The following is a 21,107-nucleotide window of genomic DNA, read 5'->3' as shown; positions in this document are numbered from 1 at the left end:
CTCTATAAACATGCACTTAATAAAAAACTATACAAAACGCTAATCATTAAAACTGAACTACGGAATACAGGTCACAATACGTCTTCAATTGTCTACTAACCACCTACGACTGACCAGAGGGACTAGCCAATGGTAATTGTCACGGCTGGCTAAAAACAAGATGGCGGAAATAAAAGGGAAGGGGTACAGGAATGGGCCCTTTCGTTATTATTGGTTCATGCGAGATGAACTTCTTAAAACCATATTGTGACTCTGCATTGGTTTATTACAAATATCTGATCCGTTTGATACTTTTGGTTTTCTCTTTACTTAATTTTTTAGAATTGGCAACCAAAGCGGCCTAATCTCGACTGATGGTTGACTGATTGGTTGGTCTGCCAATCTAATGTATGTTGCCTCAATTAATTTCCTTTTGAAGAAATGTGGTTCCCGATGTATTATGTTGGCTTCATCCCAATTCATATGATGGTCTTCCGACCAACAATGGTGTGCAATTTTTGTCTTTTCTGTGAGACCCTTTCTCGTGTTTTCTTGTGCTCTTTTATCCTTACGTTTAGTGGTCTTTTTGTCTTGCCTATGTATTCCCTATTGGAACTACATTTTATACTGTAAACACAGTTTTTGGAATGCTGTGTGCCATTTTTTGGTTTTGTTTTTACGAGATTTTGTCTAAGAGTGTTGTGTGTTTTAAACGCGGTTCTAATGTTGTACTTTCTACCTACTCTTCTAATTTTCTCCAATAATCCCGGCACATAAGGGATTGACATAAACGAAAATTTATCACAATTCTATTTTCCTGATTCAGGAATGATTCTTCTGGTTCGTTTGCACTTATTTATTACTAATTGAGGGTATCCATTGATTCTGAGATCCGATTAAATTTAGGCGTGCCACAACGCTTTGGTAAGATTTGTTTATTTTAACCTAGTTTGTAATTATGTATTAGGTTAGTTCTTTACCTGAAGAAGAGATCAGATTGCAGATCTCGAAACGTAGTGTTACTGATTTCTTGTTTCACTGAACGATGGCGAATGTCCGGAAAAAATCCTGTTTCCTTCACTATTTCAAAGTTATTTGCAGAGATTCGAGGAATGAATCTATAAAAAAAAATTATTAATTGAATTATTTACAATTTAAATGATAATTTAAATCTTCTTTTAAATAACTCAAATTGTAGAATATAAAAGAAGCTTTCGGAATATATTCAATGTACGTAAACATGTATGGATATAATATACATTTATAGAGAATCTATTTATTTACAACACAAAGTACAACGTATAGACAAAATAAAATTTAGCGATTCCCTGTTTTCCGCTGAGCAGCTAACGTCCGCTTATAGAACCAGCAGACTCGATCGCGTTGACAAATATAGACATAGAAATATGAATATCAATTTAAATATTACTTATAAATCAAGGTATTTTGTTACTATATGTTTTAAAATAATTCTTATACACCAAGAACTACATAAACATGTTTCATCAATCGGTAATTTGTGCACTGCCGATTGTTTTTGTACACGAATAGATGGAGCAGACTCTTGACGATGCTCCAAAATAAATATAAAAATACTAATTATAGTCAGAGTATTATTTATTAACCTTAAAAGGTTCATACAGAAAGTACAAACATGAAATCGGTAAGTTGCGTACTGCCAATCAGTTGTCGTCTGCGAAAAGACTTATTTTTGTTTTAGAGATTCAGCTATCCCATATCAGTGATTGTATTATTGTGAAATCGTGATTTTTTGAAGTGTATTTAAGCACTTCTGTTGGTATCAGAATCGAGTGAAAAGAGCCACGGTATTGAGTATTGGAAACGATCTGTCCCTAATAAAAATTCCAGGGATAATATAAAAATTCACGCATACCCATGTATGCTACTCGGAATCCGAAATTCATGCATAATGCACGCTTTTACAGATTCTCATCCTTGATGGTAGCCCTGGTTAGAATCTCCTAAAAGTATAGTGGCTCGGAGTTGAACAGTCTGTATAAAAGTCTGACGCGCTCGAGTATTTCAAGGTCACATTTTTATTACATCTTAAAAAATCTGTCATGACTTTTGGTCGCGCCCAAATTGTCAGACATCTGAATAGGACACTTTTTTTATTTCACTTAACATTCCCTCTGAATATCTGACATGGTCAAATAACTTTATTTTCCTACTTCTTTTACAACAACGTTCCACTCATTACTCGTCAGATTAATATCTCTCTGTTATCAGAATAATATAACGTATACAATATGAATGTCTGACAGGCTCAATATTTCCATGTGATTATATATTCCGTTATATTCCGTTTCCGTCCCCATGACGCTTTAGTAACTGCAAATTTAGCATCCCAAGCTCCCCTACTCTATTTTCTTCTCCAAAAGGTATCTTATCAGGCCTGATAAAAATTCAACTGAAATTCTGGTGCACTCAAAAAACCGGGTTGCACCTCCTATCAAACCGTCAAACATATTATATTATTCAACAAACCAAACTCTTAGCCGGTTTATATGGTGAACACTGTACATTTTAGGCCTGTGCTATCTATCTAAAACACGTCTTTTCAAAATACTATTTTCACAGAAGAATATGAGTTGGTCAACTTCATCCGGTGACCCCACTTTGGTGACTGAATAATGCTTAAACACATAAAAGTTTGTATTGCGGTCACTACTGCTCTGCCACTTTACCGCTTAATGCGTACCCCGCTCATTTAGTGCCGAGGTCTGGAATGATTTTAATTGTCCAATGCATTATTGCATGTTTTTTTTATGTGGGGGGGGGGAGAGTTTACCATGGCACAGGAATAGAACTAACAAAAAAAAGATAAACTCCACTACACTAGTGGAGACTACCCTCAGATGAAGCTCACTAACATATGTCTATATTCACTCATAATTTCATGATCCACGTCGCATACAATAATGATGTTTTGAGATTAATCAGTTCTTGATTCAAGAAACTACCATCAAATTATGTCTTGATTTTATAAGTTCTTGGAAAGGAAAAAATTAGTTTTTTAAATTTTCCCGGTTCTCAAAAAGATTTATTCCCATTTCATAGAAAAATTAAAGGCGTGTACATACATGATCATTCCTCTTCACTGTTGCAATGCAGACCAAGCAAATAGCAGCTCCAGACTGGAATGCATCTTCGAGAAAGTTTTGTGTACGTCCAAGATCCTCATTGGTTCCTCCCAGTGATGCATATGACTTCAATACTGAACCTATTCAACAACAAAATGCTAAACTCACAACAGAGCACAACCAACAAATCAATAGTATCAAGAACTTTCTTTGTTAAAAATATTACACTCTGTGTGCAATTGTGATGTAAGCTCTTGATTGTCAGTCATTATGGAGATAAGACTACTAAATTCTTCTCCCACTAATTATTCCTAGACAGGTGCATGCTTCACTCAATACATTAGTCTGAAAAATATCTGGCTGAGTATACCCTCTTAAATCAATAAAATGCCGTTATTAAAAGTGCATTACTCAGTTACACTTACAAAAGCTTTTCCATATAAAACTTTCTAATGTCTACTATATCTAAAATATCTATATCTGAACTGTTATTTTAGACAACTTTAAACTAGAAGCTTCCTTTACTTTTCTAAGATTAAAAGAGAAACTAATTGGCGAAAGAAAAAATGTAATCGAATAAATCATTAGTGAGATATTAGGGCGTTTTATTTATTATTTGCATTTTTATATATAATAGAAATAAAATAAGATATTATGGCATTTACAGCAAACATTTACTTACATGAGGGTAAATGGTTTACATTAAAGTTAAACCCTTCCCCCCCTCCCACCCCATCACGCCTAACTTAACTATTTATATGCTTAGTGATTAAAGAAATAACTTAATATCTATGTATCAGAAATCAGAAATCAGAAATCAGAAATTTTTTATTATTCATATTCCTAGAGAACAGAGTAAAGGTCACGTGGTTATGTTACAATTATGTAGGAGTGTATGTTTGTTAGCTATGGGTTCCAGTCCTCCACTGCAGAAATTCTTGTATAGTGTAGAATGGACGTTGCAGAAACCAGGTTTTTAGTGGGGGGATGAGTTCCTTTTCTGGAAGCCTTCTTAAGCTGTCGGGCAGTGTGTTGAAGAATAAAGCTCCTCTGTAGGATGGTTTTTTCTCAGTCAGGCTCAGGTGGTGCTGGTCAAGTAGGAAGTTTCTTCCGTGTCTGGTGTGATAGGGGTGTCTGTCTCCTGTTCTTGTTTGGCCTGTCTTGATTGCGTATAGGATTGTTTCCTGAATGTAGAGTCCTATGAGGGTCAGGATTCCCAGTTCCTTGAAGGCTGCTCGGCATGTGTCCAGTGGTTCAAGGCCTTTCAAAGTTCTGACTGCTCTTTTCTGGATGACAAGCACTCTGTGGAGGTTTGTGGCTGTTGTCCCTCCCCAGGCTATCAGACCATATCTCATGTGAGACTCAAATAGCGAGTAGTATGCTGTCATGGCTACTTGAGGGTTGGTAATTTGTTTTATTCTTCTTACTACATAGAGGCTACTACTTAGTTTATTGCAGAGTTTATTCACATGGGGTTCCCAGGATAGATTTTGGTCTATGATTATGCCGAGATATTTTCCTGAGTCTATTGTGTTTACTTCTGGAAGGCCTTCATGGTAGTTTTGCCTGGGCGTGTTGATTATCTGTTGTGTTTTTGGAGGCATTTAGAACCAAGTCATTATAGAGGCAATATTGTTTCGCCATATTAAAAGTGACGTACGAGTCAACATCTAGCTGGTCTTTGTTCTTGCTTGCTACAATCAAGGCTGTATCATCAGCGTACATAACCATTTCACAGTAGTTCTCAAGATAACTTGGGAAGTCGTTGGTTAGTAATATATATAAGACGGGGCCGAGAACTGAGCCCTGAGGCACTCCTCTATTCACCAGAAGCTGTTCGGACTTAATTTTCTGGATTGTGTTGTTTAATGTGTAGGTGATTTCAACCAGTTGTTTTCTGTTACTTAAGTAGCTCCTAAACCATTCCAGTTCCTTGCCATTGATTCCAAGTGATAGAAGTTTTGTTATTATTAGTTTGTGGTCAAGACAGTCAAAAGCCTTGCTGAAATCTAGGAGGATGCTTGTGGTTATATTTCCTTCTTCCATATTACTGATGATAGTTTCTATTAATTGAACTATTGCTGTTGTTGTTGATCTATTTTTGACAAAACCATGTTGTTTAGGAGTTAGTAGATGATGCTGTTTGAGGTGATTTAGGAGTCTATTCAGTACTACCCGCTCTAAAATTTTTGAGAATGTTGAAATGAGGGATATGGGCCGATAGCTGCTTGGTTCATTTGTTGGGCCCCCTTTGTACTTCGGGTAGACTTTTGCTAGTTTTAGTTGGCTAGGGAATGTTCCTTGGGTAAGTGATTTGTTTATTATATCTGTGAGTGGTGTGATAATTTCTTTTTTGCATTTTTTGATTATTTTTGATGACATCTCGTCCTCTCCGGCAGAAGTTTTAGATTTTAGAGTGTCAATAATTTTTCCAATTTCTTGTTCGTTTGTTCCTGCGAAAGTTAGTAGTGGTATCTGAGGTTGTCTGTTTGGTCCAGTTATGGGTGTTGGAGGTTTTCCATTTAGGTTTTGGGAGAGAGTTTTGTCGGCTATTGTAACGAAGAAGTTGTTTAGATGATTGGCAATGTTTGTTGGCGAGTGTATGAGTTCTTCTCCTATTTTCAGTTCTTCGAGTTGACTCTTGGTTGATTTTTCTTTTTTTTCATTATTTATTACCCTCCACATGGCCTTTGACTTGTTTTCTGACCTTTCTACAAAATCTGCGTTTTGCTGTTTCCAAAGGGTTTTTAGTTTTGTATCATAGGCTTTTTTTCTTTGAGCTGTTTCTCTTTTGTCATCGGGGTGTCCAGTGGTGAGTTCTCTGTTGAGTGCCTCTAAGTAGGACCTTTTTAGAGTCTGGCTTTCGGCATCCCATATATTTTTGGTGGGGTTTCTTTTGTCTTTGACTGTCTTCAGAGGGCATGTTGCGTTTATTGTTGAGTGAATGATTCCATTAAATGCATTGTAAGCAGTTTCAACACTCTCCGCCTGTATGATGTGTGACCAGTCTTGTTCCTGTAGGCTACGTCTCAGTTCTTCTATTGCTTTTTCACTGAAGTGTCTTCTTTTGGACTGAGTTGTTAAGTACCTTTCCATTTCTGTTGTGATTGTGCATATCTGGGCAGTATGGTCTGATAGGCCAGTTTTGAGAACTTCAGTGGACACTACAGATTCTCTAGTGTTTGTACAGATGCAGTCTATCGAGGTTTGGCTATGGCTGGTTATTCTTGTTGGAGGAAGGGGAAGTCTGGCCAGTCCATGGCTATAGAGCATCTCCTCAAATTTGATTTTCTTGTTGTCTTGAATCAAGTTATCTATATTGATGTCTCCCATTACCAGAATCAGGTCGTTGGCAGAGATGGTTTTATCAAGTTCAGATGACAGCAGGTCCATGGATGTCTCCAGATTGCTGTCTGGAGGTCTGTAGACACCCAGCAGTTGAAAATGCCTGTGTTTCAGTTTGATTTTCAGTAGAAAAGTTTCGCATACAAGTTCTGTTGCGGCGCTTGAAATGGATGTTACTTTAATTTTGTTATCTAGCTGTAGGCTTGCATAAACCGCAACTCCCCCTTTTCTATGTACTTGTCTGGTAAAGCCGCCTATTAGAGTGAAGCCATGGATTCTGGTGTTTTCCAGTTTCTCTAGGTTTAGGCCATGCTCTGTAAGTATTACGAGATCTGGCTTTAGACTGTGCAAGCAATGAGTGAGTCTCTCAGTTTTTTTCACTAGGCCATCTATGTTTTGGTGAAATATTTTTAGTGACTTTCTTTTCTTAGTCTTGAGTTTATTACAATTCTTGTTTTGTGGAGTTTCCATCTCGTCTCTTGCGCCTGGCGTTTCCCTAAAAAATGAGTTTGTGAGGTATCTTCATCTTTGATTGGACTGCTTCTTTTTGAGGCTTCGTTTTCCCTTGATCGGATGGAATTACGGATTATATTGTAATTTTCATTAATTTGTTGGTAATGTTTTATATTCTTCTTGAAGAATTCTTCGTAACTTTCGTTTTTCCCCAATTTTTTGGCTAAGATTGGAGGGGATTTTAGTGTGGTGTTGCAGGTTATTTTCAATGTGGTTGAGGCATTCTCTTTCACTGTAGTTAATTGTCTAGATTTTTCAGACTCCCTGTGTTTAGCTATTTGTAGGGACACACTAAACACATTTTTCTTCTTATTCACGACTGTTTGTTGCAGAGGGGATTTTTCCCAGCCTGTTCCTCTCAGGTTGTTACTTGGCTTCCTGAGTTGATTTGTAGGTTTTGTTTCACAGCAGCTTTCTCTCTCTAGGGATGTATTTAAGTTTGTTTCCAGAGTTTTAAATTTTTCCTCTAGCAGCCTATGAGTTTTCTGCAAGTAGCTCACTTCTGTCGCAGCTGTACTCGGTTGTGTTGTGGTAAAGGTGAATGGGTCTGTCTGTGTTCCAGAGGTCTGTAGATCTTTAACCTCTTGGTATAGCTCTTGTTTTAGTATTTTTCCTCTTAATGTGGACAGTTCTGTCTCTCTCTCTTTGAGATTTTTTTCCATTTTTTTTATGGCTTCTGTTTGTTTATAGTCATGGTCCTCAAAAATTAATTTTATTTCGTGTACATGCTGTTTTTCTTGCTCCAGCTTTAATTCAAGGGTACATGCTGTTTGTTGGAGTTCTTCCAGTTTTAGAAAATACTTGGCCTCATTTTGCTCGTGTTCCTCTGCCTGAGCTTCTAGACTTTTCATTCTGGTGATCAGTTTAGAGTTTTCAGTTTTTAGGGCCTGATTTTCTTCTAGTAATGCTGCACCTATCTTAGCAGCAAGTGCTAAACTGTCGTCTCTTTCGGATGGATCATTTTCCAGTAGTCGTTGCGTGAGCTCATCCAGTGACTGGTTTTGGCTGTCTTCACCTGTATAACGTTGTGATTGTAGGTCATTAAGAATGGGACTAGACTTATCGTGCATTGAGCTTTTGGGGGTGCTCTGTTTTTTTTGGTAGTTTAAAGCACTGGATTTGTGCTTCGCCACTGCCTTGGTAGAGTTCTTCTTCTGGTAATCCCTTCTTGTCTGTATCTCCGATTGTGGTGGTTTTGGCAGTGTTGTTGCAGATTTTGCAGGTCCATGTATTTGTTTCTTCCTTTGTCAGTTTTTTTAAGCATCTGTCACTTATACTAACACAGCCACCATGGTACCAAGAGTTACAGGGGCCTGTACAAAGGATGGCTGAGTACTTTACCCCTATACCACATTCACCACAGGGGTATTTTGGCATTATTGTGTGTGGTTTTAAGTTATATTGTCAAGCAGTTCAAATTGTAGCAGTTTTTTTAAGATTTGGCTAGTTCTTTATGTTAAAATTCTTTAGGTCAGAGAATAAAAATTCTGTTTTTTTGGGCCTGGTTCTTTATATCATTCCTGTGTTGAGCTGATTGATGGCATCTCTCTAGCCCATGTACAGTTTTCTCTGAGAGAGTAACATTCATTTTATTTTGTCAAGTTTATGTCCATTTAAAAATGTCTTTCCTTATTTATACTTAATATCAACAATGATTAAATATCAAGGGGGTGAAAATGATCAAATATTATTTACAAAGTACAAAGGTATTATTATTATTCAAGTTCCATAGGAAGCAAAAAGATTCTCCCAGGGCTGGGATTTGAACCTGGGTCTGTTGGCTGGTCAGATTACTAAAGTGTGTGCTCAATCCACTTAGCTATCACTGCCTGATATCAGATGACAGTCAAGGACAAGGTTACTCTCAGACAGGTTTATACAAATGCTTCAACTGGTGATTGCACTTTTTATTATTTTGCACACGCTATTAAGATAAATTAAGACTATATTTTCTTTCTGAGAATGTTTCCACAAACTTGCAGTTGTTATTTTTGAGGTAAGTAAGTGTATTAAATTGTACAGTAAATTATAGCTACCAATGTGTTAACAGTAACAAGCTAGGCTTGTAATACACTTTTTAAAGCAGACACTAAACTATGGTTTCCACAATTTTATAACAACTTTTTATAGCAAATGATAATTTTAATCCTGGTAGGGCTTCATTCTTTTACTGTTCAATATGTACTATTTAACTTCAAAGTCATATAGTCACCATATGTATTAGGTTATGTCAACTGAGCCTTCTATAATTATAAAAATGTAGAGCAAAGTGATGTAATAATTTATATTCTATATGTAACGCTCAATAAACAATTTCAGATTATACAAGTTTTTTTATTTTAGTTTAATTGTTTTCCTAATTAATTAAAACATGTTATTTTTAAAATGTTAATATCTATTCACTGCAGGGGTACTATATAGTAACTGAAAAAAACCAAAATTCAGATTTTTACTGTATCATTATAATTACATAACTATACTATTGCTACAGGTTGGCATAGAAGTAATTTTATATTGTTTAAAAGTTTAAAATACAAATTCAAGATAGGCACACTAAAATTGCCTTGAAGTATGATACATTTTAAATAAGATTTTTGCATGAATCAATCATATTTAACCTTTATTAGTTGCTATTATTAATATAGTAGGAATTATAGTAACATTATACTAGTTAAACAATTATAAAATACTTATACAGGATAATAAGATAATATTTTGCTACGGTTGCATAGTAAAATAACAAAAAAAAAAAAAAAAAAAAACCAATCAAATATAACTTTAAAAGCTATATCAAACTATGAATAGACACATTATTCAAGGCAGATAACATCACACAACAGTCAATCAATGTCTAGTATCAGTTTACAAACAAACTAAGCTTACAAGTGAGTATTCCACTTAGAGCGTGCCCAGACTGACAAAATAAACAAACAAAAGTTTGAGTTGTCACCAGATGTTATGATGAGTCACGCTGCTGCACATTGTATCACACTAAAACACCATTGAAGCACTTTCATGCATTCTGACGGAATTCTGTAGAACTAATATAGCATTATGATGCATTGTTCTGATATACTGAAATACACTGCACTTAGAACATTTAGATTTGACCAGCAGAATATTTTGCTACAGTGTACAAAGGGTTAAAAATTCAAACATCAAATTACCCCATGTGACATATAAAATTAAAAGAGAAGCTATAAAAAAACTATAAAATTAAGTTGAATAAACAAAAATTTAATGTATGCACATGTTACTTGACATGAGTTTTCATTGACTTTTTGTAGCCAAGCATATTTACAGAATAGCTGAAGGAGTATAAATAGAGGGACTGTTTACAGTGTTGGGAAACAAGCAAGCACATTTGCAACCGTGACCTTTGCAAATACAATCGCAAAGCAAGGCACCAGACACAAAGATCAACTCTTTTGAGGACTATGAAAGATATAGAGGCAGGGAGTCCGTTTTGTACTGATGAGAGATACACTACCGACTAAGCATACAAATATTAATAAAATCCCTAAACCGAATCAAGGAAACAGGGATAATATAGTGAATAGAGATCGGAAAACAAGGACATACCTGTACTGTATCAGGTTTGCACATATTCATACTTTCCAAGAACAAATGAGGACAATGAATGGTTATGAGATACGAGTAGGTTTTGGAATTAACCTAATTGTAAATATTACCTCTGTAATAGTTTGGACGTTTGTGCTTTAGTCACTTGTTGATAATAAAACTTATTTTATTTATTAGAATAGTATAAGGATCAATATAAATTCTAATATCTAATGAAATTCGCTTAAATGGTCATACAGATGTCCTTCATATATTTAATAAAATATAAAATTAAAAAAGAAACCTGGAAAAATAATAGGCTTTTGTTCTTTGATGAAATTATACATGTTCTAAAATCAACATTGTTTGAAACAAACTCGAACTGACATGTATTAACTGAGGTACTGGTGACGATCACTGCAGCAACGGTCTATCATTGTCAACAACACTGGTGACCGTCGCTGCAGCCACTTTATAAAGTAACTATAATGTTTTTCGACAAAAGCAATGATAGCATTTGATAGCAGATAAAATCAATGTACCGATTAGTATAAAGTATGGTACTTTTAACTCTTTGATACAAGTTGAAGAGAAGAAGAATTTCATATTCCATTTTAATTTTTGTAATTTCTTTGCTTTTGTTTACGTATTGGATAGTTTGTTCACGCTACTTGTTGCAAGTACGTAATATTATTTGAAGTTATTATTTAGTCAAGTGGTTATCATTTAAACATGTTTTGATAAGTATTTCTCATTCACAGGAGTTACGTAATAAAACAAATAATTAGTGTTTTGTTTCAAAATAACCCAAGTTTCGTAATCTATGTAAGCTTAGTGTTAGGAGTGTCAAGTTTGTATTTTAGTAAGTTTTATTTATATTTGATATGTAAAATTTTACCAACATTATATGCATTTGAAATGGATAGGAACTATTTAGGGGTAGACTTTAATAAGCGGCCTACACTGGTTATTTGATTGGCGTTATCAATAATGGTTCGATTGTTTTTATTGGAATTATAATTCGATATTACAATTTATTTAACTTATATGATTTCAACTTATTAGTTAGAGTAATTTTAATATAAACAATAAACAACAAGAAGTAACTAATTGAGTAATTTTGAGACTTTGAAAATGGCGATGAATGTGAGGAAAATATGTAAGATATTTCTCACAAGTGACGAGATTTGTTTAAGTAGCTTCAACATATGGATTCGGCTCCTAGTAACCCATGGGGAGAATTCTTTCCTCCATTTCACAAAAGCGACTTATTGATATCACGCTGGGCAAGTTATAAATATTGTAAGGTTCCATTAATATCAAAGTCTAGACCATAGTTGGTTTTGTAATGTTATTGTAAAATTTGTGTATTTAAAATAAAATTGTAATGTACGAGATTCTTCTTGTTACGGTGATTTATTGTAACTCTTATTGTGTACGATTTTTACATACATGGAAGTTGGATAATATATCGAATTTTCGATAATAGCAATTGAATAACGAGTGTAGGCCGCTTATTAAAGTCTTCTCCTATTTAGTTCAATCTAGTAGTATAAGAAAGTAATAATAAAGTATCTAATCAACAGATGTTATATTGATTTAACAAAACTATGCTGAAGGTACAATGTCTATTTTTTATGCACGGGGGCAAGGAACCCAGTGACACCACACTATTTGCTTGACTCAACTGACTGTTCTTAGTTAGGGTTGATCAGACATTCTACTGTAGAATAATTCAAACTGGACATTATACTGAAAATTTGTTTCATTCAAAAGAGTTTTGCTATATATACAGTATATCAAAAAACCTATAAAGCGGGATATAGTGGATCTTCATACACACAATAACCAAAATCTTATAACACAGGCACTACAAAAAAAAAAAAAAAAAAAAAAAAAAAAAAAAATCACTATAAATCTACTTTTAAGAGTATTTTTAATCTACAATTACCCAAAATATTTTCGCTTTCAAGTTCTTCTTCTTCTGAAGATGATTCATAACCAGTTAGTTTGTGCTTTGCAGCTGCTTCTTTCATCTGTAACTTTGCTTTAGTAAATTTATCTTCACTGGCTGAACCAGATAAATTTTGATTCTGTTTTTGTGCGTCATGTCCTGGTTTAGATTTCTTTGTATTGGGGCCATCACCTTGACTTGGGTTCCTTGACGAGTTGTTCCCTCGACCTCTTGACCAAGGATTACCTCTTCCGCGGCCATCTCTTGTGTTACTCATTTCCTGAAACATTTTATATTCTTTAGTAGGCTTGTTGATCAAGTAATTCCTAGATCTCTTTCAGTAGTATGAACTAAAATGCCTATGAATTTGAATTAGTTTGTTTATGTTAAAAATAATAAACCAGTGGAGAGAAGCTAGTCTTGTATAATTTTTACGATTTTGAAGCGCATTCCAAGAATCTAATCATTCTATTTTACCTGAACAAAGCTATTTTAAAAATTATCTCAATCCCAATACATCACACACACAAAACTCCTTATAAATCAATTTTGTGAGTGTTATTGATTTGTTGATTATTTGATATGTTTCATCATTGCAATGCACCTTCTTTGAAAGTTTCAACATCTTTATTTCAAATACAGTATTGTTTCCATGATGGATAAGAATTAAAAACTACAAAACTACCACACCACATCTTGTCCATATAGGCAGTTAAGTGAACAATTGCTTCTAACTTGTAAATATTTGACATGTAAGAAAATTGACACTTTCCAGATTCATAAATATGATGAGTTATAGCCTACCACATAATTTTGTACAGTCACATTTTTTTAACCGTAGACTCGAGCTGGGAGAGCGGTGGTAGGCGAGGGGTGCGGTGCGGGTGGATTGTAAAGGGCTTTCTGCAAACGTACGCTCAAGGTCACGCGCTTGTGACTAGCGGGATAGATGCGAATAGACGGTCGGACCTCTCATACTGTCAGTAAAGTTATATACCGTTACACAGAACTCTATGGTATATTTATTGTCCTATATCGACTGCCTGCCTGCCTGCCAGTTCACTTGCAGCGACCTCGACGAGTGCTTCGTGAAAATTGCTTAGCCTATAACTTAGTGCGAATTTTATTTTTAACATTTTAAGTTTTGCTTACTGGAGTGTGTTTTAGGTTAGTGCGGGCTTCTATATAATGGAAACATTCGTATCGAAGGTAACTTCAGGGAAAAAACTTCACAGTCAGGCAAGAGAAATAATTTGGCGAGTGAGCGTGTTCATGCTTAACGAAACTATTGAGCCAAACCACATACCGTTAAAGAAAGGTATAGAAAGAACAGCGGCAGCTTGCAGAGTTTTGGTTGGAGTAGTGAAGAAAATTCGTAAAGAGAAGAAAGATCTTGACACCACGGATGATACAACGTGCTCATTTGCTACACCCAAGAGAAAGAAAAGAAGTAAAATCGTCACAGATATTGACGACTTTGACAAATGTGTAATAAGAAGAAAAATTTACAATTTTTACAAATCCGAGCGTTCACTTCCTTCGCTAAAGTTATTAAAAAACACACTCGCAGAAGATTTAAATTTCAAAGGTAGTGTATCAAGTCTTCGAACACTAAAGTTATTAAAAAACACACTCGCAGAAGATTTAAATTTCAAAGGTAGTGTATCAAGTCTTCGAACAATTATTAAAGAATTAGGATTCAAATGGAAAAAAATTGAAAACAACAGAAAAATCTTAATTGAATGGAATGAAATAAGAGCTAAGAGGATTGATTATTTGAAAAAAATAAAAGAAATCAGAAAAGAAAACAAATCAGTCGTATATATGGACGAGGCTTATGTTTTGTCTACTCACGTTACTCGAAAAGGTTGGTGTGATGGTAGCTTAGAGGGTTACAAAAGTAATATAAGTAAAGGCGATAGAGCGATTATAGTCCACGCAGGAGGGGACATGGGTTTCATTCGCAATGCATGTCTAGTTTGGAAGGCTGGAACAACCGAAGGTGAATATCACATGCAAATGAACCATGAAAACTTTGTGACTTGGACAAAAACACAGTTAATTCCCAACCTTCCACAAAATTCGGTCGTTGTCATTGACAATGCTTCTTATCACAACGTACAAGTAAATAAAGCTCCAAATTCAAACTCGAAAAAGGCTGATATGACTAAATGGTTGGATGAACATGAAATTGAATACGACTCTTCATTAATAAAACCTGAATTGTACGAACTAATAAAACTCCATAAGGACAGATACAACATTTTTGTTTTTGATAACCTCCTCCATCAATTCGGTCATTCAGTTCTTCGATTACCGCCATACCACCCGGACCTTAATCCAATCGAGATGATTTGGGGAATAGTTAAAAACTTTGTAGCCCAGAAAAATGTTACCAATAAAATAGCCGATACAATTCAGTTGTGTAAAAATAAAATGGATGCTATATCTGTAGAAGAGTGGAAAAAAGTTTGTGATAAGGTAATAAAAGTGGAAAATGAGTATTTGGAGAAGGAAAACGTAGTAGATGACGCAACCGAAAGTTTTATAATAAACATCGGTGATTCTGAGACCAGCGATAGTGAAGAGGATAGTGACGCCAGTGATGTGGAGGAACTCGCCGCTCCATTGTAAAAAAGTACTGTGAGTATTAAAGAATATTATTTTAATGCAAAAAAGTTGAATGCAATCATTATACTAATTGTTGTAATTGCTCAATATTAATAGTTAGTTAAACATAGAATACAAGTGAGTTAACACCGTTGTAAATAATACAGTTATTGCTACGGGTAAAGTATATAATTGCAATAACAATTAAACCCACAATATTTTAAGACTAATAAATTAGTTAAATTAACTTGGTTATTTCGTAAAGGTATTTTTATTGCACAACAAACTAATTTATTGAGTTAATACGGTATCAGTGAGCCAATGCGCCAACTACAGTTCCGGCAGAAACGTTCACTCATCACTTCATATGCTACTACAGGCTAAACTAAACTTCCAATAAAAAAATGAAAAAATTACAAAAAGAATATTCATCTATTTTCACACAACTTTCTCGCTGACAAATTTTGTCTGACCAAAAAATAAAAAAAATCCTCGCTTACTACTTTTTTCTTGTCATTGTAAACGCTATGTAAAATGTAAACAATAATCAAAATTATTTCGAAATTTTTTTAATATTTAAAAATGTAACCAATATATTGCCAATATTAAGAGCTTTAATTTGACGCATCTTACAGAATTGTACGACATTGGCTTCACTTTTAAATCGCGAGAGGAAGCGTTAAAGGTCACTGAATTTTGCAGTCCGTTTTCATACTCCGCCGGGACAGTTTTAACACAGCGAGACTGACTTTTTCATGCAGGTTAGTAGTCCGCAGCCAAGTCTATGGTTAAAAAAATTGGACTGTACTTGTACTTGTTATTGATACAATATATGTTATTACTAACTCTTGATGTGATATAATACTGTTTCATGTAAGGAAAAATTGTTGTTGTAATATAGTATGTTACTGGGTAATGTCAATTATCATAAACAATTGAAGGGTTGAGTGGAAGAAAGGGGTAAGTCACATTTTGCCACTTTTGAGAAAAATGGACCTAAAGTTTTTAAGTTATAACTTTTGTATTTTTTTATTTAATTCAGCTCTGAAAACGGAATTGGGAGGGAAAGATACATACATTTTTTGTGGCAACTCCTGGTAAAAATTCAAATACTCCTTCCTACTAAATTTTCAACTTTTCTATCACTTACCCCCTTTTTCCACTTAAAAAGGGGGTACTTGGGAATGGAAGAAGGGGTTAAGTACTGTAAAATAATACAAAGATATAATATTATGTAAAAACAGAACTTTATTTGAAATGTTACCTTATGGAATACCTTTAGATAAGATTGTTGCACAACAACAAACTCTTAACAGTGTAAATACTCTTATGAAAAGGTAACTTATCAGTCTTTTCGTATTGGTAATAAAAACTGTAACTAAAATCTAGTTTTAAAACACAAAAAGGCTCAATATCATTACTATTTAAAAGCTTAAATGAACTTAAATGGAGAACGCCCTTATCTCAATGATAAACTTTAAACTGTAACTAATAGGCTACTCTTATTAAAAGGTAATATCTAAGTCTTTCTTTTGGTATAAAACGGTAACTAAAATAACTAAAACCTAGTCTCATTCAAAAAGCCACAATACTATTATTGTTTAATGCTTGAAAGAAGTTAAAAAGAGAACAGTGTATTTTAAGTCGTCTTTCCTCAGCGATAAACTTTACACAGTAAAAAAAATACTGTTGTTAAATACAACATCTAAGTATTTATGCCTTCTCCTGTAAGCTATTTTAAAAACAATAACTAAAGTCTACTTATAAAAAATTACAATCTTATTATTATTTTAAAGGCATGAAATAGGTTAAGAGATATTAGTCTATTTTATTAATTAATCAGTATTTCTCATTGGTTCAATGTAAAACTCTTTGTCACTTTTCTTTACTCTGTTTCTTTCACTGGTCTCTCTTTGTTTATCTGGCCTTCCTCATTTTCTTCTGATTCTTTCTCCCGGTACCTGTTTTCTTGTTCTTCGATTACTCTCTGATAAAACCACTTATATTCTCCTTTAACATATTTAAGTTGTGTTTTCAAATTGTTGAGTTTCTCTTTGGTTACAGTCCCATACCGTTTTTCCTTACTTTCAATGTAAACATTCTTAAAAACATTTTCAGACAATGTTTGATGATCATTCCCCTTCTTATTACTAACTTTTGTGCATATTCTTTCCTGCTTTATCAGGGACACCTTTTTAAATGGTGTGTTTTCATCATAGGTCTCTTTGTATAAGTAACAACCGAATTCGTCAACCCTTATCCACTTTATTCCGTCACGGAATCTGACATTCTCTTCCAGAAGGTCCTTTTTACTTTGTTTTAGGCCGAGTTTGTCAGCAAATCCTTCAAAATCTCTAAAATGAGATGACATGTCTACAACAAAGTTTTTCTTGGCTGATTTAGATATGATTTCTCGGTACTGATTTGGCACATATACATTTTCGGTTTTTCTGAGTTCTTTTTCGATGCGACCAAAATCACGGTCTGAATCCAGATAGCTATGGCCAACTTCCGGAAATTTATGATCGATTATTTTGAACATTTTTTTGGCCACCATGTACTGATAAAGTAGGATCAGTAAGAAGTTTTTATTTTGCCCTGTGCAAGAATCCGACCATATAATTAAGTGGTCACAATATATTAAGGTTGTATCTAGTTCGAATAAGGTGAGCAAGGAGCTTGCCACTTCATTACTGCCCCGATTCGCAACATCTTCTGTCCAAGTGCAAAAGTCAGTTTTTTCTGTCTCTTTAGTAATAATATGTACTCCTAGGTTATAAAACCAAAGCTGTCTCAAGTAAAATGCTTTTGACGTTGTTAATTTTGGTAGTGGCATGGTTTGCTGCAAGTCAACAGTCATGTAACACACTTTTTCGGTCACTTTTGCTTTTTCCCTGTCCTTTTTCTGAAGTGCAAATGCCTCTTTATAGTTTTCTTGATGTTCTTCTGTATTTTCTCCTGCATCACATGTAGAACAGGTGTCACTTCGTGGATGACCAAACGACAAATTAAAATCTCTGTCGAATATTCTTCGGTAGAAACTGACTTTTAAGTTACTCTGAAACATTCGGGTTTGTTTTCATGTTCACATAAATCTATATATAACTTATGCATGTTAGGAATATTAAGCAATGGAGAAAGATACTTTTTGTAGGCGTTAACATTTCGAGAATAGTGCGAGGACTCTGAAGGAAATGATTTTATGTGCTCTTGAATGTATCTTACAACATCAATAGGTACTTTGTGAGGTCGGGACATATGAAAACCTCTTTTGTCTGGGGGAGCTGCACTGATTCCATTTTTCATTTTTTCTTGTAGTAATTCAATTTTCTTTTTTCCTATTTGAAAAAGGGAACATAAGGCTTTCTTGCAAACTCTTTCATCTTCATTGTTCTTACGGACATAAAATTGGTAAGACTGACTTTTCTTTTTAGAAACGTTTTGCTTGGACCTATCTACAGGCACAGGTACGATAGATTTGAACAACAAATTATTTTTTGAATTAGTATCTAGCTTATAAAAACTAGTGAGGATCTCTTTTCTGTCTTCAATGGAAAAGTTGTCATTACACTTAAACCTACACTTTTCATTGCATAAGATACCTTCATTAACTATCTTTTCTTTTATAACCAATCCTTTATGGGTTACATAGCTTTTTCCACACTCCCTGGCAAGTTTAGCCTTATTTCTTTTCCAAGTTTCAGGCATAGGAAGTCGCTTTCTAGATTGTTTTTGTGGCAGATTAAATATTTTAGTTCTCTTCTTGTGTGGTTCAATGACGTGTTCTTCACATTGATTGTCAATAACCTCGGATTGAGTATCCCGGTTACTTTTGTCACATTGTTCGGCAATTTCAATGCTAAGATTAAGGCATGTAGATGTATTATTTTTTCTTGCCTTTTTTTGGAAAAGATAACTAGGCCTATCACTATCACTATCTGTACCTGGAATGATATCTTCGTCACTGTTATGTTGAAAAGCACATTTACGTTTTCTCGTTTTTTCTTTATTCTCTATCTTGACTTTCCGTGTGAAACTTTCATCTTCATCACTGGATGACAGATCGTTTAAGTCAGGTTGATACTCTTCCTGTCCATCACTGCTGAATAATGATCTATCACTGCCAGATTCTATGTACTCCTCCTCTGAAATCAAACAAAACAAATTTGCAAAGAAAAGAATAAGCATAGAAACAAGTTTATTCCGAGAATACATATAGCCTAAAGTTTTTATTGACTACAGTTTAGAGTGTACTAGTAATATTAATTTACCTGGCCACACACAACAAATGTTGTAGTCTAGCCTAAGTGATTAACAGATCATGAATATAGATGACAGCTTAGCCTACTTCGAGAATAAAATTTCAAGGTAATCTGAAAAGTATACAAGAAATTGTTGGCATAGTTCAGTTTAGGATCGTAAAGGTTAAGCCAAACGCTACCTGTAACGAACAATCAATACATTTTACTAAATAGGTTTATCAAACACTATAATGGGATTACTCCATAACTTTACTTTTCAGAATGGCAATGCTATTCTAGATTTAGGAGTGTTACTTAGGCCTAGGTCTAAATTGCTGTTAACCTAAACTGCTTCTGGAAAAGACCTAATAACTTAAAGTAAGTATTATGGTAGAAAATTTAAAAAAATTATATTGTTTTAGTAACATTGCTTACCTTCTAATGGCTCAAATAATCCATCTACTTTGTTGTTTTCTACACCATCTTCTGCACTTCTTAGGTTAGAATCATCATTATTACTGTGACATACTTCATCCTGGGTTTCAGAATCTTTGGATGCACTAGATTTTAGAGCATTAGTAGCTAATGCAAGTATGATATCCGCCCTGCGTGACATTTCAGCTAAAATACTTCACTGCTTTACAAAAATTGGTGTTTACATTCACATCTAACCTCAACCACAGATGATGACAAACCAACAATAATCATCTGTTCTTAGTGGATAAAGGAGGCAAGTACATATAGAGTACTGGATAAAAGGGGTAAGTGTGCATAGAGTAATGGAAAAAAGGGGCAAGTGCGCAAAGAGTAAGTGGATGAAGGGGGTAAGTGCAATTTTAAGTGGAAAAAAGGGGGCAAGTGAAGCACTTACCTCCTTCATCCACAAACTTTGAGTTCAGTTTCTGCACTTACCCCCTAAATTCAAATAATATCTCAGCTGTTACTGCAGTTGGGACAATGAGACCCAGTGTACCAAATACAGAATCACTTACTCCCTTCATCCATACATCTAACTCAATTTCGACAAAAATGTTACTTACCCCCTTCTTCCACTCAACCCTTCAATTCTCTTTTGCAAGTATATAAAAAAAACAAAAATATATAAAATAAGTCCGTCAAGCTATATATTTTCTGAAACCAGAGAAATCTATAAATAAATTTTATATTTTGGAATTTTGATTTAGTACAAATATATTATCTAGATAATTAAGGGATGTTTTCATTCTTTGCTAGAAGTGTGAGGGTAGTTGTACCACTAAAGTATAAACTGATGCAATATATTCTTCCTGTACCGATCAACGGCATTTCTGATCATTACTTTTTGGACGATTTGGCGCAGGAAATACTGATTACCAATGTCCCTTGCCAAAAGTGCAAGCCTCGTTGGTATCCTGCAATTCTAGTAGAAAAAGAACATTCCTTAAGATAATACCAAAATTCAAGCTGAGACCATGTAAATGATTCAATGTAGTTGGTAATAAGTATAGTAGATAAGGACAGAGAATAGGTAGCTTTGTTTTTCTTTATTTGAATTTAGAATTTAACTTATGTTCTTATTTATTTTTTATTCTTCCTAACATCTGTAATTATCCTAAATGATTTGCTCATTGTCTCTTCCAATACTGCCAAATATTTTACCAGAGGCATGTCTCAAAATACCAGCACGTTTATAGAAGTTTTTACATAAAAATTCATAATATAATCTTATATAAATTTATGATTATATAAAGTTAAAATTTGTTTTGTTGTTTTTCTAAGGAACTTTTTAACCCTATTGTTAGGATTATTTTGCTTTAGAAT

General features: G+C 34.3%; 1 protein-coding gene across 3 annotated transcripts; it reads right to left on the bottom strand.

Moving 5' to 3' along the window:
* Positions 1–3,009: 3,009 nt before the first annotated feature.
* LOC124374064 (NF-X1-type zinc finger protein NFXL1-like) lies at positions 3,010–20,123 on the bottom strand. 3 transcript variants are annotated; one of them, XM_046832363.1, is made up of 4 exons: positions 19,743–20,123; positions 19,011–19,211; positions 12,454–12,736; positions 3,010–3,223 (listed from the first exon to the last, which is right to left on the bottom strand). In XM_046832363.1, the coding sequence occupies exons 1-3, from the start codon at positions 19,921–19,923 to the stop codon at positions 12,726–12,728; spliced, it is 393 nt and encodes a 130-aa protein (XP_046688319.1). In that variant the 5' UTR covers positions 19,924–20,123; the 3' UTR covers positions 3,010–3,223; positions 12,454–12,725. The 3 variants fall into 3 exon arrangements, with proteins under 3 accessions (XP_046688319.1, XP_046688317.1, XP_046688316.1); XM_046832361.1 differs by lacking the exons at positions 19,011–19,211; positions 19,743–20,123 and having other exon boundaries at positions 3,018–3,223; XM_046832360.1 differs by lacking the exons at positions 3,010–3,223; positions 12,454–12,736 and having other exon boundaries at positions 17,246–19,211.
* Positions 20,124–21,107: the final 984 nt, after the last annotated feature.

Source organism: Homalodisca vitripennis, unplaced genomic scaffold (genome assembly GCF_021130785.1).
Source record: "Homalodisca vitripennis isolate AUS2020 unplaced genomic scaffold, UT_GWSS_2.1 ScUCBcl_7163;HRSCAF=14724, whole genome shotgun sequence".
NCBI lineage: Eukaryota > Metazoa > Arthropoda > Insecta > Hemiptera > Cicadellidae > Homalodisca > Homalodisca vitripennis.
Note: the sequence above shows the minus strand (reverse complement) of the source record. Positions and strands in the feature narration are given on the sequence as shown.

Bases quoted from the DNA above. Each gene is read 5' to 3' on its own strand.
- LOC124374064 (XM_046832360.1), bottom strand. From the start codon at position 19,923: ATGTCACGCAGGGCGGATATCATACTTGCATTAGCTACTAATGCTCTA. The intron at 19,212-19,742 runs GTAAGCAATGTT...GTTTGATTTCAG, and splicing joins ATTATTTGAGCCATTAGAAG to AGGAGGAGTACATAGAATCT.